The following is a 22,892-nucleotide window of genomic DNA, read 5'->3' as shown; positions in this document are numbered from 1 at the left end:
GAAAGTAAGCAAAATAACATAAAGAAGGAACTCAAGTCAGTTTAGGTGAGAAGTGTTGCCGTAAATTCCTGTGATATTCGTCTATATTGTGTACATTCTTATACCCAGGGGTAAGCTGGCTGCTAAATGTGTAAGATGGGGAAAGGCAAAAATGCCTAATAATATATTCTGAACTATCTGATTTTGTGATATTTTTCTAATAAATAAATTTTATTGTAGTTTTTAAAAGCTTCTTTGGTGCATATTTAGGCACACTGAGATGCAAAACGTACATGTTTGCTTATAGCCTCTTGCAATTATTTGGCAGCATTCAAATATTGAAATTTTTATAAGAAAATTATTACTTTAATACTTAGTTATATATAAAATTTCATACACATTTAATTTAGAAAAATGAATACAAAGTAATGAATTTATACAATTTATTATCATCGAAATTAACACACTTCATAAAATACAATTACACTTTTTTACCATAAAATGCTTTAAAAAAGGGTTCTAGAATAATAAAATGTTTCCGTAACACTTCTTAAACTGCAGTGCTTGATAATAAAAATAGTAAGTCCTTCATAATGAAAGACTGTAAGCTTCATGAGTCTTTTAAAACACAATCATGAGTCTTTAATCATTAAGCCTTGATGATGAAATCCTGCAAAGTATAAATTTTTACATTAAATATTACATTTATGTGTTGTATCTTCCATACACAATAAGGATTAAGAAAAGGAGATAACTTCTAAAGGTGAGCAGTTAGTTACAAATAGTAATATTATGTATTTAGTCAATAGATTTACATAGTAACAATTACAACTTTTTGTTGGATTTCCAGACAATATCCATTCAAAAAGCACTAAGAATATTTCACAGCAGTTTTTCCGAACATACATTTTTTCAGACACGCACATGCGTTAACACGACGCATGCGCAGAAAGTTTGTAGCTTTGAGGTCCGGATTATAGATCATTCCGGATTATGGGTGTCCGAATTAACGACTTTTGACTGTATAAGTGCACTTCTTAGATCGCTAAACAGAGTACACAAAAATGTTCAGACATAAGAAATACAGTATAAATTTTTATCCCGATCACATAAAACCCAAGAATGATTTAAATGCATCCTATTTCTTCACCACAGAAAAATTTTTTGTTAGTATAAAATTAATGAAAACTGTTACTCTGAAAAATAAAATTCCACAGGAAAAAATGAATATCTTCTGGCTGTTTCGTAGCTTTAACACATGTAAGGATAAAAATATTCCTTTCTACTTTTACATATAGTTTTGATCAACTTACCTAGGATGTTAATTCATTATTTATTCTGGGATTAACTTCGAGGGAAACTACCGAACTAGCCTAAAGCTTATCTTAGAATATCGACCCCGTTTCAAAAAAAAAAAAAAAAAAAAATTGACACTGGAATAATTTACACTCAGCGTCTGAAAAGAAATCTGTAGGTTCATATAATCTGCAGTTCAAATCTGTTTAAAAATATTCATAAATCTGTTCTTCCAGATAAATTCCAGAATTTCCCGCTTGTCAACAGAAGAACCCAGGATAAAAAAAATTCAAATAATTCTGATACACAATTTATATGGAAAATTTAATCTTACTGAAATATAATAAAAAATGCGTACTGAAATACAGTAAGATACCGCTTAACGCTGGTCTCTTAGCACTGCTTCACTTTAACGCGTTTTTATTGGAATAGTGTGATTCCATGAAAACTGCGAGCAGCAATGGGTTTCTCCAAAATCGGAAATATAAGTAATTTTATCAGCATTAATTCTTCTCGGTAGTGTTACACAAACATATTTTTATTATTTCAAACATTTGTTCAAACATTGTTGCTGTTATTGTAAGCATAAATTTATGGAAGTGATAAAAATTATAATTTTTAGTTTTTTTTTATACGTGTGATAATAAGAAATACGAAAATAAAGTGACTAGACTAAGCATTTCGTTAGAAAGTAAAATGCAAGTGCTTAGAAGATTAGATATTGGTGAATGTAAGTACAGTAAGACCCCGCTTAACGCGGGGGATACGTTCCATCAAAGTAGAGCGTAATGCGAAACAGCGCTAAACGAGGCTATCTTTACATGTAAATATTGGGGTTAGGGGAAGATGGCTAGGAAATTGGTTAGGTATTAAATTTAAAAAGTATGTTTTTTTAATAAAAATAAAACCAAACATTTATTTCTAAAGCCCAAATTAATACCACATTATCATTTCTTGCAAAAATAAAAACAAAATATAAATAACAAAACGAATATTCTTAAAAAAAACAAATAAAATTCTCAGTCAGTCATATTTAGTTGGCCTTCCGCGTTTTCAGTGTTCTGCCTTTTTGTGACAAAAGCATCTAATGTTGTTTGCCCTTTTTCTTTTGCGTTGTTCTCTTAAAACTTCTTCATAAACGGATAGAGCATCTCTAACACCACGCCTTACTTTTGAGCTCCTGTCAAAATTCGGATCATTTTCAATGAATTGATCCATTATTTCAGTTATGGTAGACAAACTCCTTTTTACAAACGCCATCGAAAATTCTTTTTGCTCTTCTTCTGAATCACTGCTGTCAACATTTGTGTTTTCTTCTTGTTCAGTTATTCCTTGAGCTCATCATTAGAAAGACTAGCCGCTGCTTCTTGAATTATTTCTTCGACATCTTCCACATTTACCCCTTCAAAATATGTCTGTACAATACCGCACCAAACAAGAAATACAAGTACACTCTTTCGGATATGTATTTGAAACCTATCGCTGCATAATATTTCGGGGAATCCCCGTATGCTGCGAGCGATTTCGTGGAATCCCCGGTTTGAAAAAAAAAGAGCGCTAAACCGAAACAGCGCTAAACGAAACAGCGTTAAGTGGTGTCTTACTGTATCAGATTGGTGTTGTTTTGATCTTGTCAATTTCAACAATAAGGATAATTCTCAAGAATAAAGAAAAATAGGATAACGAGCAACTACAACTACAAATTCCTCTGCAATTAGAATAACCTGTTCTGAAATAATACGATAGAGGATAAAGAAAGGTGCAAACCCGGGAAGTTTAAATTCTAGGCTAATATTATGTTAAAAATTCTTTAATCTCTGAAGTGAAGATTATTCGCATTTAGGCATGAACACGCAATGTTTTCCTGGTCAAACCAAGATTTACATCCTAAACACGTTAAACATAATATTTGTCAGATTTTGTTGACATATGCGGCTGAATGCAAAATAATTTGTTTAATCTTGTATGAAAACTATTCAGAAAATGGAAATTAAATTATTCGCATAATTCCCCTCTCTGAATATTTGTATTTTAAAAATCAGTAGAAAAAAAATTTTAGTGGCAGCAAAGGAAAAAAATTAAAACTTAAAAACTTTACAAATAAGTGTTAGAATTTCTGCAGATAAAGAAAAATACTTTATTACAAGAAAGAGTGAAAATCAGAGTTTAATTAAAAAATTTACATCTTTATATTTAACATACAATACTTTTTAAAACACTAAAAATAAACTGAAATTGTTTGTTAAACCCAATACTGGGGAGGGAACTAATTTTAAATTAATAATCATATTACCATTTTAATTCGTCGTACCATCATCAATTTTCTTTCGCTTGCACTGTTTGGACTGCTTGCTTGCTTCAGTATCATCATCTTCAGTATCATCATCCTCAGTATCAGCATTTGCCCATATCTCATAGTTGAAAAAAATTAAAATTTTCAGTTTGTTAGGTTTTTCAATTAATTTCAGTTACAAAAACTGCTGTAACATGCTTTTCAAAAGATCTTTATATAAGCACAAGTCAATGAGCGGGGAAAATGCACTGAGCATTATTATCGGGGGATAATGCCCATGTCATTTGAAGCTCTTAAATGAGCTAAGTTATCAAACAGTTCACTAAGTGACAACTTTTCCTTTGGATTTTATACATTCTGTATCACTTATCGTAATAATTTCTATATGTTAACTTCCATTAACATTTCCACATTGCAAAATCTGCATTTTTTATGTTATTTTATTAAAGCGAGGAGTGCGTAGATCGTAGATTCCTTCCTTGCCTAAATTGTGCAATTCGTAGAATTTTTTTTAAGTTTAAACAGGATGCTGTGTACATGGTATTCTTTGAAATTTGTTGTTGTTATGTTAATTTATTAAAGCGAGGTGTGCGTAGTTTGTAGATTCGTTCGTTGCCTACATTGTGCAATTCGTAGATGTTTTTTTAAGTTCAAACATGTCGCTGTGTACATGGATTCTTGTCAAATATTTTTGGTTAGAATTTTTATGTTTTTGCTATCTAAATTTTTTGTTTTTGTTTCGAATTTTTAGCTAAATTGTGTGTTCAAAACGTAGTTTTTGCATGTGCGAAAACAGCGTTTTTGGAGACATTTTAGGCTAAAAGTTCAAAATGTAGACAAAAAATTTAGATAGTAATATGGCATCGTGAAGTTTCTCGCCAAATATTTTTGGCGAGAAATTTGGCCACTTGAGGGCGCATATCAGAGTAGTTCCTTAAGATCAAGATAAACTATTTCTGATTTTTTTTTGTCTTAAGTTTTAGAGAGCTTAGTTAGGTGTCTCTGTTTTCTACGAGATTGTAATCGTTGAAAGTTAAAATGTCATCAATATATCTATAACTTTGTCCACGTTTACGGAAATCGTCATCAGAAAAGGCTTTATATATATGAATAAAGTGTTACTTTTCTGCAAAGGTATATTTTTATTTTATAAAAGGATTTTTTATGATGATGACAATGATAACTCATATGTATAATGCCATTCCATATAGAGTCTTTGGGGCCGACATATTTTTTCCCTGACATGGCCGAATTCTTTGGCCAATCCGCCACTGCTTGTGTTTGGAAATTCTTTCTAGAATATCAACAGATGGGGCCCCTGCTATGAACGGTAAAGGCAAAGAGGTTATAAAATTACTGATGGTTAAGACAGAATACAACAAAACTAATAACTGCTGCAAAAGACATGATTTAATTATAATCTACTGTTTTATTCATCAACACAATCTAGCTGGCCAAGTATTATCGTTGAATCATGTTATGCAAGTAGTCATAAAAACAGTGAATTGTTTTCGATCACAAGCATTTTCACATCGACAATTTAAGGAGTTTCTAAAAGAATTAGGCTGTGAATATGGTGATATTGGCAAAGAGGCTATACAATTACTGATGGTAAAGATAGAATCCAACAACAAAACTAATAACTTCTGCAAAAGACATGATTTAATTATAATCAGTCGTGTCAGATGGTTTAGTCGTGGAACATGTTTAATGCGATTTTATGAGCTCAGTCAAGAAATTGACTTGCTTATAAATGACAAGCAAAGACCAGTATCAGAATTAAGAAATGGTGAATGGTTACTGGATTTATGCATTTTGGAAGATATCATCGAAAATCTCAATCAGTTAAATATATCATTACAAGAAAAAGATAATTTAAAAATGTTATTTAATTATAACTGGCTTTCTATTATTACAAAATCGTATCTAATACATTGATTAATTGTATGTATACATACGTGCATGTACATAAATGAAAACAATTACTCTTACCATAATCTCGGCTAATTCTGTTTCACACATCTTTTTCAAAGATTCAACCTGTAATAAAAATCGGGGAAAAAAATCTCTTGTTAACGTACATAATTAAAGATGCTGTACGAGAAAATCTGACATTGCATTCAATAATAAAAATACTAGTGTTATACTAAAAATATACTAAAAGGTGGTACTAAAGATATACTAAAAATACTAATACTATTAAAAAAATTAATATTCACCTGAGTTTTTAGTTCCTCTTTACATCTGCGTGATTCGTCGGCACACACTTTGTAGACTCTGTTTGTAATGCCAAGATGCTTTATAAATCCTTGCACACTGTTAAAAGACAGTGAATAAAATATTACTAGATTTTAGAACATATCCATTATTATTAAACATAATATACAGTCAAAAGTCGTTAATTCGGACACCCATAATCCTGAATGATCTATAATCCTGACCTCAAAGCTAAAAACTTTCTGCGCATGCGCCGCGTTGACACATGCGCATAGGCGTTTACGCGTGTGCGTAAGACCTTTTACGACTGCGCATTTGCGTGTGCGCAAGCGCAGAATACGTTTTCGCGTGCGCGTTTTATGTATAACGGACGGTTTAAGCTAAAATTATCTAATTATCTTTTTCAGTTAATGTTGATGATTGCGTTGTTCCTTAATCTTCGAATTGGATCCGGCTTATTATTTTTTGCAGACTGTAAGAGCAATACTATAAAAGTAAACTTGAACTTATGTCAAATAGAATTTCCGATTCTGGAGCTCCCAAAAGATCGTACAAAACGAAAGTATGTTTCGATGTCCATCAAACAAAAAGTGGAATTGCTGCAAAAAATGGATAAAGACATGAAGAATGTGACAGAGAGGTTAGTGAAAACGAAAAAATTTCGATTGACAAGTTAGTCGGTATTCTCGGCACTGCAATTAAAGGGACTTGTACAGCGGAACTTTGTAACTGAACAAGAAATTATGTCTGTTTATAGAATTAAAGAGAAAGTATTATCACATAAAACGAAGCAACTTAAACAACTTACATTGAGAGAAATGTTTAATAAAGTAAACAAATAAATATTAAGCTTTTTTTTTTTTTTTTTCTGTAAATTTTGATACCCTTTAGATCATAATTGTTCTTTATTTCATAAATTACGGTTTCATATTTTTAATTTTAGAATTTCTGCATGCCATCTTACGAGATTTAAACTGATGATCTATAATCCGGAAAAATCAATAATCCGGAGTCGCCGAAGTCCCGGCGAGTCCGGATTAACTACTTTTGACTGTATTTAACATAATTATACGATATTTCTTTAACGAAATTAATCACATTTAATATTCCTTAAACAGAACTAACATACTTAAATTTTCTTTATTATTAAACCATTTAGTGCATTGGTTAGGATAAATTAAATGATATCAGTTTGCCGTTTCCAAATAATTTGAATGAATTGGAAATATTCTGCCATATTTTGAAAGTCAAGTGAGATGAGATAAATCAGGTTCAGGAGAAGTAATGGAACGAGCAATTCGCACCATTTCACCTATGTTTGAAGTTATCAAATTATATTTCTGTTGTTGAACTGCCGCAAATGTATTAAGGTTTTTATAGTTAGTTTTTATTATTATTTAAAGAGATTCGGTCAACATTATGACTCTGAAGTTTCTTGCGTACTTTTCCGTTTGGCCGGCGCAAATCTCGCCAAGCAGACTTTATTGGCGACAACATACAGTATACACATAAAAAATATTTAAAAAAATGTTAGTTCTAAGAATTCTTTTTTTTTTTTTTTTTTTTGAAGGCATAAACATTTTAATATCGCTTAAAATTTTATAAAAAGCCAATAAATAAAGACAATAAATTTGTAAAAAGACATTAATTTAAGAATTTACTATACTTTCATGGTTCAACATCTTCATTCGCCGGTTCATATCACGTGACCCCAAGCGATCTCATCTCACGTAAACTACTCTACAAAAATCTAATGTTCGCAGTAATTATCTACATTAATTTCAAGTTAAATCTTAATTTCGAACACAAGTTTAAATGCAAGAAATATTTCAATTCGTACGAATAGCTTACTCAGAAATTATGTAAAGCTGCAGTGCTTTACTTCGCTAATGCATTCTCATTAGGATTGGTGAATTTAACCCTCGACTTACATTTTCTATATTTTCGGCTTCGGGTAAGCGCTGTGATTGCATCCTGATTGACTTAATTACCGAAAATGGCCTTAGACATAAAACTGAACTATCTGATAAAAATTCTATGTAATTATATGCCACTATTGAAAGAAACAATCAATCTGATAAGAAAAAGCTGCGACTTGTTTTGAAAATGAGGCGTAAAAGGTTACCAGCGAGAATATTCCGTTTGGCATCGGTTGTACCATTATTGGCGACTTTATCGCTTGCGCCGGCAAAACGGAAAAGTACCGTTTCTTGAATTCGACATTGGGGTAATAGCAACTCAAATTACAGTCCACTATTTGAGAGATGGAACATACATGGTTGTTGCTCTGTCGAGCCGAAACTGCAATAAAATTGTTGAATCTGTGTATTTCTATATCTTATTAGGTAATGAAATTTTATAGGCTTAAAACCGAAAAAAAGCGTAGCTAAAGCTATGTAAACTAAAGGAGAAAATGACAGTGACTTACGTTTCTGGTAATTTCGCTCAGTTAGAACTTCTTAAATCCAGATTAAATAATGTAATGACAGAAATTTCGGATATTTTTAGTATCATTTTTCTATTTGTGCACAGAAAGATATTGAAGTGTTTAGAGAACAACAGAACATTCAATATACTGTTGATGAATTATTTTTAGCTCTAACCAGAGGTTAATATTTAAGAATGTAAAGATATCAATGTGGAGGTTAAATATCGTAAAATAGCGAGAATTCACTTACCTACGCTAACTGTTCCTGCATTTAGTGGCAGAGTTGAAGAATGGTTATCATTTTTAAATTTATTTAAAACGGCGAAAGTGGATAATGACCGATTATCAGGTGCGCAAAAGCTACAATATTTGAAGGGCTCTTTAAAGGGAGATGCTTTAGGAACTGTTTAAACTTTAACTGTTTGTGATAGAAATTTTGAAAATTGCATAGAATTTAACGTTTCAAAGATTTTAACATAAAAAAGAATTACTTTCATTGTTATTAAAGAAAATCTTGCATTTATCAAATTTACAAGCTGAAAATCCTACTCAGTTATTAGTGTTTACAGACACCGTAAAATAATGTGTATGTTCATTCCAGAGTTTGGGGTTCAAAGTGGAACAATTCGCGGATAATAGTTTAGGGATAATAGTACAATTTAAATTAGGTTTTTCGATGAGAGGATGGTGGGAAAGAATATTAAAGCGTGAGGAAATACCAACACTTAATGACTTGTTAGAATTCTTGCAGTCTCATGCCAGCACTTTGCAAGCAGGTAAGCCATAAAGTGTTAATAAATACAAAGTGCGGGGGACAAATTCACTTCATTGGCGTCGAAACAGATCAGAGTGAGCCAAACGCGCGTAAAAGAGTGACGAACAGATTGAAAGAATTATCGGTGAGGGCCAAGCCATTTTTCCTCGAGCCAGAATCTTGTACTCAATCGGCTAAGTCAGGGGCGAATTTCACGAGTTCTAGTCGAATAATAAAATCTTGTGTATCAGACTTTAATTTTCTGCATGAAGTTTTATTAAGCACAGCTAATAATAAAATGTTAGATTCACCTGGTGGGTACTAGTTGTGTAGAACCCTCCTTGATCCTGGCAGTCAAGTAAGGCTGATTTCAGAAGATTGCGTACAGGGACTAAAGTTACCAAGAAAAATGGCAAAGATTTTATTTCATGTTGAGGGTCTTTGGATACCAAATCTATTAGGATTGTGGAAAAAAATTTCGTCCCGCATTTTCCAGCGATGGTGTCATTTACAAAACCAGTATTTATCATCAATTTAATTATTAGAGCCTTGCCGCATTTTACATTAGATAAGGAGTACGTTGAGGAATATAATGATTTAATGTTAGCAGATCCAACACTCTACAAGAGTGGGCCTGTTGATATACTTTTAGGCGTAGATATCGCTTCATAAAAGATTAAATGGACGCTTGAGGCGGAGTCCGTATAAATATGAACTTGATTAAGACCATTCCTATGACTGTGGATGATTGCTGCGTGTAAAACTATGAGTTCTGCCTGAAACACTGAATTACTTTCGTTCAGTCTTCGTTTCCAGGAGAAGATAATGCTGCCTTTATCCAATTCGCAGAATCCACATCCTGTACTAGCCTTTGTCTTAGATCCATCAGTGTATAATGCATGATCATTTTGCGCCGAAGAATCTGAGTTTACATGGATGGTGTCCATTAGGTCAAATTGTGCTGGTTGACAAAGACAACGAGATTTCTCTTCCAAGACTAGAGTTGTCTTCTGCGTTACTTTTAAACAACCTCTTTTATGCAGTATTACGCACAGATCTCCCGATTAACAACATTTACGCATGGACCGACTCACGGGTTATATTGGCATGAGTTTCACACGATCCTCGTCCTTGGCTAACTTTCATTGCAAACCGGGTTGCGAAGATTCAGCAAGCTGTTCCAGGTATTCAATAGAATTATATTGATATAAAAGAGAATCCTGCAGACTGCGGTATCAGAGGTTTTATTCCATCAGAATTCTTACAATGCGAATTATGCATGAAGCGACCATAGTGTTTAAACAAATCTATAATTCATGTACAGCAAGATTTAAGTGCAGAATTAGAGAATGAGGTTATTTTAAAGGAACTGAAAAAGAGTTCTCTTGCATACTATTAAGAGTTTAAAACACGGTGAATAGAAAATCACTCTATTTTAGAATTTATCAATTATTATTAAACATAATATAATATTTAACACAACTATACAACACTCCTTGAATACAATTAATAGCATTTAATATTCCTTTAAAACAACTAACATACTTAAATTTTCTTTATTAATAAACCTGCAGAAACATTAGGTATTTTTTAGAAACAGGCAAGATGAAAAATGAGCAATCGCCTTCGCCGGGACTCGAACCTCGGACCTCTGGTATACCGGCCCAGCGTGCAGAAACACAACACCACGATGTCACGCTAGGAAGGCGGGAGAAATACCTTATATACTCCCCCTTTTAGGGAACAATTAGGGATTAAAGAACGATTAGGGGATCCAATCGCCAAATGCACAGATGTGGAGAATCCCATTCCAACACCCTTTTAGTTCGGGCGCCACTGTAGACACATTAGGTATTTTTTGGAAGCAGCTGAAAAATGAGTAATCGCCTTTGCCGGGAATGGAACCCCTGGCCTCTGGTATACCGGCACAGGTGAAGAACCACTACACCACTAAGGCAGGAGAAATAACTTATAAACCATTTGGTGCATTGTTGAATAGAAATTAAGTTGGCAGTTTCCAAATAATTTGAATGAATTGGTAATAATCTGCTATATTTTGAAAGATGAGACAAATCAGGTTGAGGATCAGAAGTAATGAAACGGGCATCTCTTGATAAAGGTAAAATTGAACGAGGATTGAGAATACCCTCAATCTAAATGACAGCAGACTAGAATTCTTCTAGCATGAATTTATACCTCCCAACTGTATGCTGAAGATGTTGTTTCAGTGACTTAATTTCTGCTTCCTATAAAACAACAAAATTTCGTTCCCGAAGTGGAATCAGCTTTCCAATTTATACCTACAGATTTTCAGAAATCTGCTACATCAGAATTAGACTTAAGAACTAAGGAATGCATCTTTTCACTTCTGATTTTGCACCAACCATATTAGTACCGTTATCTGAGATTATAATATTATGTTTTCGAAGTCTACCAATACATCTTTTGACAGCAACATGTAATGAATCGATAGTTAAATCAGATACTACCTCTAAATGTATTGCTTTGGTAGCTAAGCATATAAATATAACAACACTTTGCAGAATTCTTTAATGCTTTAATGCTGAATGCTTATGGCTTTACTAGCCAAGAAAGCTTGGCTGTCGAAAGTTCTGCTGATGTAACGCCCTGAGGGCACTTCACATGAAGGCAATCATATGAATTCCCACAATGGGTGGATGCAATGAAGGAGAAAAACTTTGCAGAAATGCCCTTTCTCTGATTTTATACTGCATAGGGAAAGAGCCAGAAAAATGAAGTCCACAAGCATTAAATATAAGACTTTGATTATTTTTTACACCAAGTAAATTTCCCTTAATTTGTTCACATACAAATGGTTTAACTTTAAACATATTAGACATTCATGTACAAATTTTCAAGCTATATCTCGATCATTCATAACCCAAAATTTAATGTGAACCTGGTGTAATGAAACATGTGCACCAAGATGTGCAATACTGCAAATTTAAACTAGTAAATACATGGTATTCTGGCATTACATAAGGAAATTTTTTCTTGTAATTAAGATTATTATTTGTTGGTCAGCCTCCTATTCTCAGAACAGAATCCTTGTCTAGAAATGGAAAAGAAAATTTAATTTTAATTTTTCTAGAATATACCAATGTTGTTTCATACACGATATTTAACGGCGAAGACAGTGATGTTTATGAGGATTGCAGATGTCAGCATTTGTATGGCATGTTTAACTACTCATTGATAGATAGTGTACACTGTGTGCCAAAATTCTTTCCCTGATTACAAATATTTATAAGACACAAAATATGAAATATAAACAAATACTGTGTGAAACGTGGCTTTCTCTCAGATGAGACCGCATTTCATTTGAATGGTGGCACCAACCGACGCAATAACAGAATCCGCACGTTGAGCTCGTCAGAGATAGGCCTGAGCTGATTGTGTGTGTGGTGGTTTTATGCACAATAACATCATGGTACCTTTTTTCTTCAGTGAAAAGACGATCATATATTTTGCAGTATTGCACATCTTTCATTACACCAGGTTCACATTAAATTTTGGGTTATGAATGATCGAGATATAGCTTGAAAATTTGTACATGAATGTCTAATATGTTTAATACCTATCTTGATATGTTGCGTTTATTTATTGTACCACAGATTCAGGAAAGTCCTGACTTAATTTTCCAACAAGATGGTGCGTCACTACATTGGAGTTAAATGTCCGTTCCTATTTGAATAAACATTTCTGAGAAGATGGATCGGGCGTGATGGTTCCATAAACTGGCCTCCATGATCACCTGAATTTACACCAATGGATTTCTTCCTTTGGGGTTTTCTCAAGGACTAATTTTACCAAACACCAGTGAATGGTATCGCAGCTTTACAATGCAGAATTACTGAAGTCACAGCATCCATACCTCACGTAATGTTTCCTTATATATGAATGGAATTGGAATATCGCCTGGGTAAACTTCTAGCAACATAAGAATCAGTAGAAGTTTATCAATTGTGCACACAAAAACTTAAATATGGTACATGCAATTCAAGATAAAATGTATTCTCCTCTGTGTTCATTTTATATCTTAAGAAAATTTGGAATCAGAGAAAGAATTCTGGGACACCCTGTATATTTGAACTCAACAATGCATATTTTAAATTCTTGTCAATTATTGCTCATAAGCATGACGTTTTCACACAAATGTGTAGCATTTATTTACCCTTAATTTTTTCCTGTTCCTCAACTTAAACGTTATAATTTCGCCGCATTCAGATTTTTAAGCATTTATGTTGCTATAATTGTTAAGTTTTTCAACCATTCCCTTCACGAAATGTTTTTATTGAACTCAGATAATTTCAATAAGGTATGCTGCAAAGTAAATAAACATTAAAAGTGAATCTCACAGTAAAGTTTGCATTAACTGCAAAGAGTTAGTTATAAATTATTAAATTAGGCATAAGTTACAATAATCCTTACATATCCAGCGAATGCTTTAGTCTCTGGTATGTTCTTTTATATAATTTGCGACGGAGCTCGTTCTCTGCTTTCACTATTCTTTGTTCATAACGTCCTATCTCTTCAAGTAGCCGAGCTTTTTCTTGTACCATATAAGATTTCGAAGAGTTGATCTAGAACATGGAATAAATATATTACATTAAATTACAAGTGCTAAGAATTTGGAAATGGTTGGCAAAGAAAGAAAACTGGCAGCTCTGCGAACTGAATTCCATGCGCTATATATAGCGTTCGTACGCATTTCTACACATCGAAATTAAGTACATTTAAGCAATGAACAAAATTAGGAACTTATCAGCAAAGGGAATTGAATAAACTAAAGCAATTATCCATACTCGAAACTTCACTTTTTAAATGGCTTTTAAGAATAAATTAAAACTTAAATAAATCTTTATTTTCAGAACAAAATAAAGTAGGATACATTTTTATTAAAAATGCTTTAATACTTAACTATAAAATAAATTTATATCAGAATAAAATCAACTTTGTAAAATTCCTCAAGTGATATTATAAAATTCCTTCAAAATGTATACTTATATTATTTATATTTCATGCTTATATTATTCTCACATTAAAGACGACACGTGACGTTTAATGTTTACTAACAATTTTTATGGTGACTCTCTTCCTATCGATCATATCGTCACGTACTCACTCAGTCCAAAGGTTTAAGGAAATCTTACGTCACGTGGTTTACATCAACCAGCATGATTCGTAACAGAGACTTGGCTGTGGCCATTGCTGCTGTTTTCTAAGACTGAGATACACTCTTTTAGAACAGATAAGAAACCCTAAGATTGTCAAAAATGGTAGTGTTGAAAATTAAATGCGCTTTGTCTGTTGGACCGAGTCAGTATCATAGCTTTGTGTAGAGCTGCTGGTATACGGTATTTCATATAAAGTTCCAATAACCAGCTGAAGCACCAGATGTGATGAGTTGTTTTACCCCAAAAAGACATTCTATACGCACAGCAAAATTGAATGAAATCATTAAGCAACGTACGAGAAATCAGCAAAAGCTAAAGAGATTTCATCTGCATCAGTGTGGCATAATTTTCACAGAAGTTTTGCAGAAGAGATATGTTTGTATCCAGTTGATCCTTCGTTGCTTGATGATGATGAATTTGAAAGCTTTGCATCTCGAAAAACAGCAATTAATAAAATATAAATTTAAAATTTTGAGCAGAGCTAAAATCGTTGTCTAACAAGTGGTTCCCCTCGAGATCTTAAACACTTAAGTATGCTCAGACATTGATGAGATAAACTATGATTTCCCCTACAATTACCAAGGAATTATTACGAAAGCTAGCTTCGCGAGGAACATATGTTAACTGCAGCATAGTACTGTGAGATGTTGCAAAATATGTGAAGAAACTGCAAAAAATGATTTGACTTGCTTAGGGATGCGGAATGTATATTGAAGGATACTCGCATATCAGAAAATTGGGTAAATCTAAGTACGAGAATAAAATGAATTTTGTAAAATTTATCAAGTTATTAGCATTATATTATAAAATTCCTTCAAAATGTATACTTATATAATTTATATTTCATGCTTATAGTAGCCCCACATACTTTAAAGAAGATAACATGACGTTTAAGTTTTACTAACAATTTTATAGCGATTCTCTTCCTATCCCTCATTTCGTCACGTAATCACTCAGCCCAAAGGCTTATGCAAATCTTACGTTACGCGGCGTACATGAAAATGAGAAATAAAATTTGAATCAGCTTGATTTGTAACAGATGCTTGGCTGTTGATACTGCTGCTGTTTTCTAAGGGAGAGAGAGAAACACACACACTTATTTAGAATAGATATGAAACTTTAAAATTGTCAGGAATGGTAGTGTTGAAAGTTAAATGCGATTTGTCTGTCGGGCCGAGTCAGTATTGTAGCTTTGTGTAGAGCTGCGGGTATACGGTATTTAATATAAAGTTCGAATAAGCAGCTGAAGCACCAGAGTTGACTAGTTGTTTTACACCAAAAATACCCTGTGTACGCACAGAAATACTGATAAGCAAAGGCTTTATACAGGGGTTAGACAAAAATATGGAAACACCTTTAAAAGAACATGTTTCTTTGCTTAATATGGTGTAGGAAACCCGTTGGCATCCAAAACAGCTTGCAGTCTTCTCGGAATGGATAAATACAGTTCCTGTATGTTTGCCAAGGGAATATTATACCATTCTTCCTGCAAAACGGTGGCAAGTTCAGATAACGATGTTGGCGGTGGATAACGAGAACGCACTTTCCGTTCCAATGTAGACCACAAAGGTTCGATAATATTCAGGTCTGGTAACTGTGGTGGCCAGGGGAGATGGGACAACTCATCCTCGTGCTCAGAAAACCAGTCCTGGACAATGTGAGCTGTGTGAACAGGGGCTTTGTCGTCTTGGAAGACACCATCACCATCGGGGAACAAAGTTTGTACCATGGGATGAATTTGATCGGCCAAAAATGTTCACATAAGTCTTGGCAGTCATGTGCCCTGACACAGTTATCATGGGGCTAGCAGAGAACCACAATATGGCTGCCAAAACCATAACAGAACCCCCGCCATGTTTCACTCTTGGCAACAAGCAGTCTGTATTATAGGCTTGAGATGGCGTTCTCCAGACGTAAACTCGGCCAGAAGTGGGAAACAATGTGAAAGAAGACTCGTCAGACCATATTACTCGCTTCCACTGCTCTATAGTCCAGGCTTTATGACTTAAACACCACCTTTTCCTGTTACGGGCATTAGCATCACTGATGAGTGGCTTCTAAATTGCAGCACTGCCAGAAATTCTCTGTTTATGAAGCTCCCTTCTAATTGTTTTGGTACTCACAGGGTTCGGTAACACAACATTCATTTCAACTTTTTTAACTGCTGAAACTTTTGCAGCTGTGGTCTTATTTTACGTCACAATTGCCCTTAATGATCGTCTGTCACGATCACTCAGGACACACTTTCGTCCGCGCTGTGATTTAGCAGATGATGTTTTTCCGCTTTTCAAATATGCGGAATAAATCTTCGATACAGTACCTCTTGTAAAACTAAACACCTCGGCTACCTTGCTTACGGAAGCACCTACCATACGTGCTCCAACAATTTGCCCACGTTCGAAGTCTGTTAACTCTGACATAATGTAATGACAACCTCACATAACAGTACTCCGACAACCACTGAACTGTTTAGCACATTTACGAAGTTGTATAGGTGGCGTCAGTAGTCAAAAACGCCAGCGCCACCTACATATTTCATTAAAATCAATCTTTCTTTTCAAACATGCATTTCACAAGGTGTTTCCATATTTTTGTCCATCCACTGTAGATTAGTATAGGTTTTTTTTTTACCCTTCTTTATTTATACTAAATGGCAGCAGAACAGAAATCAGTTCATATATTTTAGTCATGTTTAGGTTTTAAAGACTCATTTTTCAAAGGAATATTGCAGATTTTTTTAGGTTTTACAAGGAATGGTTTGAAAAGAAATTTTTATGTTATTATTTTGGCTGCATGCTGATCTATTTAGTCTATATTAGTTTTAAATTGATTTCTTGATATTTGGCCTAAAATCGAACGACGAACATACGGTGTGCCCACCAAACAATACTTCATTTTCTGTATTCAGAATTAGTTGATGAAACATTCTAATGTATTTTTAATTATAGTAATTTACCCTAAAATTCTGGAATCTTCCCCAAAGCAAGGAAAAGACAAAGTAAATTTAAATCAAAATTTTACCTTTAAACAAAGAGAAGTCAATCCAAAGAATTGAAAACGTAAGTGAAACAATAAAATACTTTTGTGAGAACTTCAAATCAAAATTTTACCTTTAGACAAAGATAACTTTACCCAAAGAATTGGAAACTTAAGGGAAATTATAAACTGCTTTAGTGAAAAGATTTAATGCAAATGTAACTGAAATATAAACTCTTAAGAAATAATTCAAAACTTTGAGTACTTTCAATTTTAACACAACCGAAACTGTAACACAGATCGTTTACCTAGTACTGGCTCTTAAATTTGCCAGTTTGGCATCATTGGCGAAACTAAAACGCAGTGGCGAGAAAGTAATGTTTCAACTAGGGAAACATTGCAACAAAAGACAGAATTTTGAAACCAAAATAAAAATATTTTCAAACTTATAATAAAATTTTATTCTAAAATTTATATATTGAAAAAGAATAACAGTTTACTAAATAAAAATGAAATTTAAGTAAATTCTGTTTTCTTTAAAAACAAATACGGAATGAATAACGTGATTCAAAAATTTAATTAAGATTCACATATTAATCTTAATTAAATTTTTGAATTAATTATATTTTAAAACTAATAGACACAAAAAGGGGGCTCAAAAAGTGGTAAAAAACTATAAATGTTTTCGTAGAAATGAGTAGCAAAATCCTTTAAGTTAAGTTATTAGTCTAAAGCGGCTCTCTCCCTGAGGGACTACTGTTTTCGCTCTGCGATTTTGCGTCAAATCCCACTGAATGTCTGTTTCACTTTTTAAACTGTTGCCATCAAATGTTATCACTTTGTATTATATTTAAAGAAGTTAAATAATGAAAAATCTGCATAAACGTATGCACGTTTCTCGCATTATGATAAAAAAAAAAAAAAAGGGTACAGAAAGCCATCCAATTTTGAATGACTTAATCTTCCTGAGAATACGGGCATCTGGAAGTCCAAATTTGAAATTTGTTTATTATCGATTTCATATTTTGTAAAACTTTAACGAATTTTTGATTAACAAACTCAAGGATTTCAAAGCGAGCAATGGCAATGTTGTGCAGAAAAAACATTTTTATGTCCAGGGCGTGAGACAGTCTATTCGAAATTATAAAGATATGCTCAATTTAAAATTATTTTGCGATATTTCTCTTGAACTTAATTTTACGGTTTAAGTTCGAAAATTATGATATAAATAAAGGTAACACACAAAATGTTAAAAAAAAAAAAAACCCTTTGGACGTAATTTAAAATCTGAAACATTTCAGATTTTCTTTATTTTATATAATTTTTTTTATTTAAAATTTACAAAAAATGCAGAAGAAATTTTGAATAGAAACGAACTTTTCACAGAAAAGCAAAAAGTCTTCACTTCATGGGCTTATCATATCGAATTCAAACATCGGCCCTTGTTTTAATAAAAGATAAGTAATTAAACATTGAGAGAAAAAAATTAATATGTAAATAAAAATGTATGTAAAATAAAAACCTATGAACACTTTAAAACATTCTTCTCTTTTGGAGCTTTCCGATAAAAAAATTCATACTTTTAAAAAGTATTATTGTGTGTAGACCACTCCAGACATTTTAAAAAGCAGCATTGAAACGCAACATTGAAAAGCGTGATGAACAAATTTTGCGAAAAGAAATAGCGACTGCTACACGTATCTCGCAGATATCTTTCAACACAAAAGTGGAAAAGTTCTATTCCTGTTCAAAACATACACTGCAGTCTGAGTCACAGACGGAAGAAATGACAGCAGGTCTTTTGTTCAACTGAGGGGAAGTGTTTTATGGCTTACTCACTTTCCCGCCAAACGAGTACAGTGGAAGGGAAGCTTCGTTGCCATAGTAACCATGCTGTAGGTAGTCTTACAGATTTGAGTCTTTATCGCTCAACGTTCGTAGCGCCATCTGTTATTAAAAATCGACATGAGAAAGGGGTATTAAACGCTCTTAATGAATTTCATAGGAATTTCATTTTCTTTTAGAATTTTGGTAAGAATAGAATTTCTTCTTTATGTGCTTCTATTCAAGTGCAAATTTTTTAATTCTGCTAATTTGGTTAATAACAGCACTTGCAATAACTTTTTTAGACAAGTTGGAGTTTACAGATAAAATTTATGTAAAAAAAAAGTGACCTGTATAATATCCGCATCCCGAAAACTAAAGAATTTCTTATTTTAAAATATACTTTTTTTAACATCACCTTTTTCCCCTTTAGTCAGTAATATTAGTCAATGAACATCTTTAAAGAAAGAATATGCATTTGTTTTGTCTTTGGTTGGCCCCAGGATGGAAAGCGGAGACTTTCTTTGCATTTTGATGCAGCTGTTATTCAGTCATATCATCGGCGCCAGCTATCCATTCAAGCGACGCGATAATAAATGAAGGGGGTCCAAACAGGTTTTCACCACACTGGATTCCATGAAATTACTTTCCCAGCCTTCCTCCTTGGAGCATTTCACATATTTCAAGTTTTCATTCAAAGGGTTTTATGTTTTCATTCAAAGTAAATTTAAATAAAAAGACAAAGTAAATTTAAATCAAATTTTACCTTTAAACAAAGAGAAGTCAATCCAAAGAATTGAAAACGTAAGTGAAACAATAAAATACTTATAGAAACAATAAATTACAAATAGTACCAATTGGAATTCGTGGTAACTAGTATGCAGCGTGCTTGAAATGAGAAAATACAGCAGCTATACCACGGCTTTTAAACTGAAAGTCATAGAAATTTCGCAGGAAAATGGAAAAAGAATGTTGTGTTGTGTTGTGTATTTAATTATGGCAAAGCACACTAGGGCTATCTGCCTAAGGGGAGGGGTGCCTTTCGTGGAGGACTTTCTAAGGGAAACTGGCTCGTATACACGTTATACATGGGGAAAACCACGAAAACACCCATGCAGCCAGCCCGTTCGCGGGATTCGAACCTCGGACCGAACTACCAGTGTTCAGCGACTTTACCGCTCGGCCGCTGGTGGGCTGAAAAGGGAAAAAGAGCAGCAGCAAGCGTATATAAGGTTGACGAAAAGTGTGCGCGCAACTGGAGCAAACAGCGTGATCAACTGGTGGCAACAAACAAAACAAGACGCGGGTTTCATGGTTCGAAATGCAAGTTTCTGAAATAAGAAAAAATAGTAGTTGCGTATGTTCGTGATGTGTGCTCAAGGGTACACAGTAACATGGCAAATGTGCCAAATAAGAACACTTTTCGCGGCACGAGAAGACATTACTACACGCAATTCAAGGCAAGTGAAGGCTGGCTGCGAAGAATAATGAACCGAAATGGATTCTCACACAAAGCGTCAGATTTTTTTTCAAAAATAATATGTGCAAGATATTAAAAGAACCAACGTTTATTTAATTTGTATTAAAGTAAATATTAAAAATGCAAGTGCTGGTTAATTTGCGCCTCTATATTGTGCTCCTGTAAAACTATTAGACAACTTTAAACTCGATACTTTTATTACTTATGCCGTTTTCTTCCACTTAGAACTTAACTTGGCTGTTTGAAATGAAATTTACACTCAAAGTTACTCACGAGAAAAAGTTCGATATTTGAAAGACCCCTGTAATGTCCGCACCTGCATTTTAGTAAAAACAGTGCGGACATAACGTGAGCGTATACAGTAGAAAAATTAAATTCCTTTCTTTTATCAAAAGGCTTAATTCCTTTAAGATTATGAATACTAAGATCAAGACAAACTATTTCTGATTGTTTTTGATTGGTCTTATTCAGTTTTAGACAACATGGGTAGATGTCTCTATTTTCTATGAGATTATAATAGTTGAAAGTTAAAATGTCATCAATATATCTATAAGTTTGTCCAAGTTTACGGAAATCGTGATCAGAAAGGCCTTATATATATATATATATGAATAACATGTTACATTCTGCAAAGATATATTATTTTATAAAAGGATTTTTTATGATGACGACAATGATAACTCGTATGTATAATGCCATTTCATATGGAGTCTTTGAGACCAACATATTTTTTTCCCTGACAGGGCCGAATTTTTTGGCCAATCCGCCACTGCTTGTGTTTGGAAAATTCTTTCTAGAATATCAACAGATGGGGCACCTGCTATGAACGGTAAACGCAAAGAGGCTATACAATTACTGATGGTAAAGATCGAATCCAACAACAAAACTAATAACTGCTGCAGAAGACATGATTTAATTATAATCTACTGTTTTATTCATCAACACAATGTAGCTGGCCAAGTATTATCGATTAATCATGTTATGCAAGTAGTCATAAAAACAGTGAATTGTTTTCGATCACATGCATTTTCACATCGACAATTTAAGGAGTTTCTAAAAGAATTAGGCTGTGAATATGCTGATATTGGCAAAGAGGCTATACAATTACTGATGGTAAAGATAGAATCCAACAACAAAACTAATAACTGCTGCAAAAGACATGATTTAGTTATAATCAGTCGTGTCAGATGGTTTAGTCGTGGAACATGTTTAATGCGATTTTATGAGCTCAGTCAAGAAATTGACCTGCTTATGAATGACAAGCAAAGACCGCTATCAGAATTAAGAAATGGTGAATGGATTTATGCATTTTGGTACATATGATCGAAAATCTCAATCAGTTAAATACATCATTACAAGAAAAAGATAATTTAATAATGCTATTTAATTATAACTGCTTTCTATCATATTAACGAAATTGTATCTAATACATTCATTAGTTGTATGTATATGTACGTGAATGTAAATTAATGAAAAGAATTATTCTTACAAGGTGCTCGGGATATCCTCTTTTATCCAACTCTTTCAAATTTCCAGGCTGTAAAAAAAATTGTGGAAAAAATCTCTTGTTAACGTACATAATTAAAGTTGCTGTACGAGAAAATCTGACATTGCATTCAAGCCTAAAAATACTGATGTTATACTAAAAATATACTAAAAGGTGATACCAAAGATATACTAAAAATACTAATATCCTTTTTGTATAAAAGAATTATACAAAAATATAATATTCACCACAGCATTCGTGATCTCCCCAAACATGCGGGTTCCGTTGGTATACACTTCGTTTTCTCTGTACACGATGTCAAGAGACACTATGGTTTCTTGCACACTATTAATAAACAGTGAATAAAAAAATCATTATATTTTAGAATAATATCCATAATTATTAACTATAATATGATATTTAACATACTTATAACAACATTTTCAACGCAATTAATTACATTTAATATTCCTTAAACAGAAATAATATTTTTTTATTATTAAACCATTTAGTGCATTGTTGGAGATAAATTAAATAATCAGTTTGCCGTTTCCAAATAATTTGAATAAACTGGTAATAATCTGCTATATTTTGAACGATGAGACAAATCAGGTTCAGGATCAGAGGTAATGAAACTGGCATCTGTTGATAAAGATAAATTTGAACGAGGATTGATAATACCCTCAATCCAAGTGGCAGCAGGCCAGAATCTTCTAGCATGAATTTATACCTCACAACTGTATGCTGAAGATGTTGTTTCAGTGACTTAACTTCTGCTTCCTATAAACCAACAAAATTTCGTTCTCGAAGCGAATTCAGGTTTCCAATTTATATCCTCACATTTTCAAAAATCTGCTACATCAGAATTAGATTAGAACTAAGGAATGCATCTCTTCACTTCTGATTTGGTACCAACCATATTAGTAACGTAATCTGACATTGTAATATTATATTTTCGACG

General features: G+C 33.2%; 1 protein-coding gene across 1 annotated transcript; it reads right to left on the bottom strand.

Moving 5' to 3' along the window:
- Positions 1-405: 405 nt before the first annotated feature.
- LOC118197696 (uncharacterized) lies at positions 406-22,294 on the bottom strand. The gene is made up of 7 exons (XM_085810364.1): positions 22,180-22,294; positions 21,935-21,982; positions 13,420-13,571; positions 5,788-5,884; positions 5,561-5,608; positions 3,569-3,686; positions 406-649 (listed from the first exon to the last, which is right to left on the bottom strand). Exons 1-6 carry the CDS (start codon positions 22,204-22,206, stop codon positions 3,573-3,575), a joined length of 486 nt encoding a protein of 161 aa, XP_085666490.1. The 5' UTR covers positions 22,207-22,294; the 3' UTR covers positions 406-649; positions 3,569-3,572.
- Between the last annotated feature and the right edge of the window lie 598 nt (positions 22,295-22,892).

The sequence above is a fragment of the Stegodyphus dumicola genome, chromosome 2, assembly GCF_044657685.1.
Source record: "Stegodyphus dumicola isolate Sdum_Otavi_A_Nest chromosome 2, ASM4465768v1".
NCBI lineage: Eukaryota > Metazoa > Arthropoda > Arachnida > Araneae > Eresidae > Stegodyphus > Stegodyphus dumicola.
This window is presented reverse-complemented; position numbering and strand designations above follow the sequence as displayed.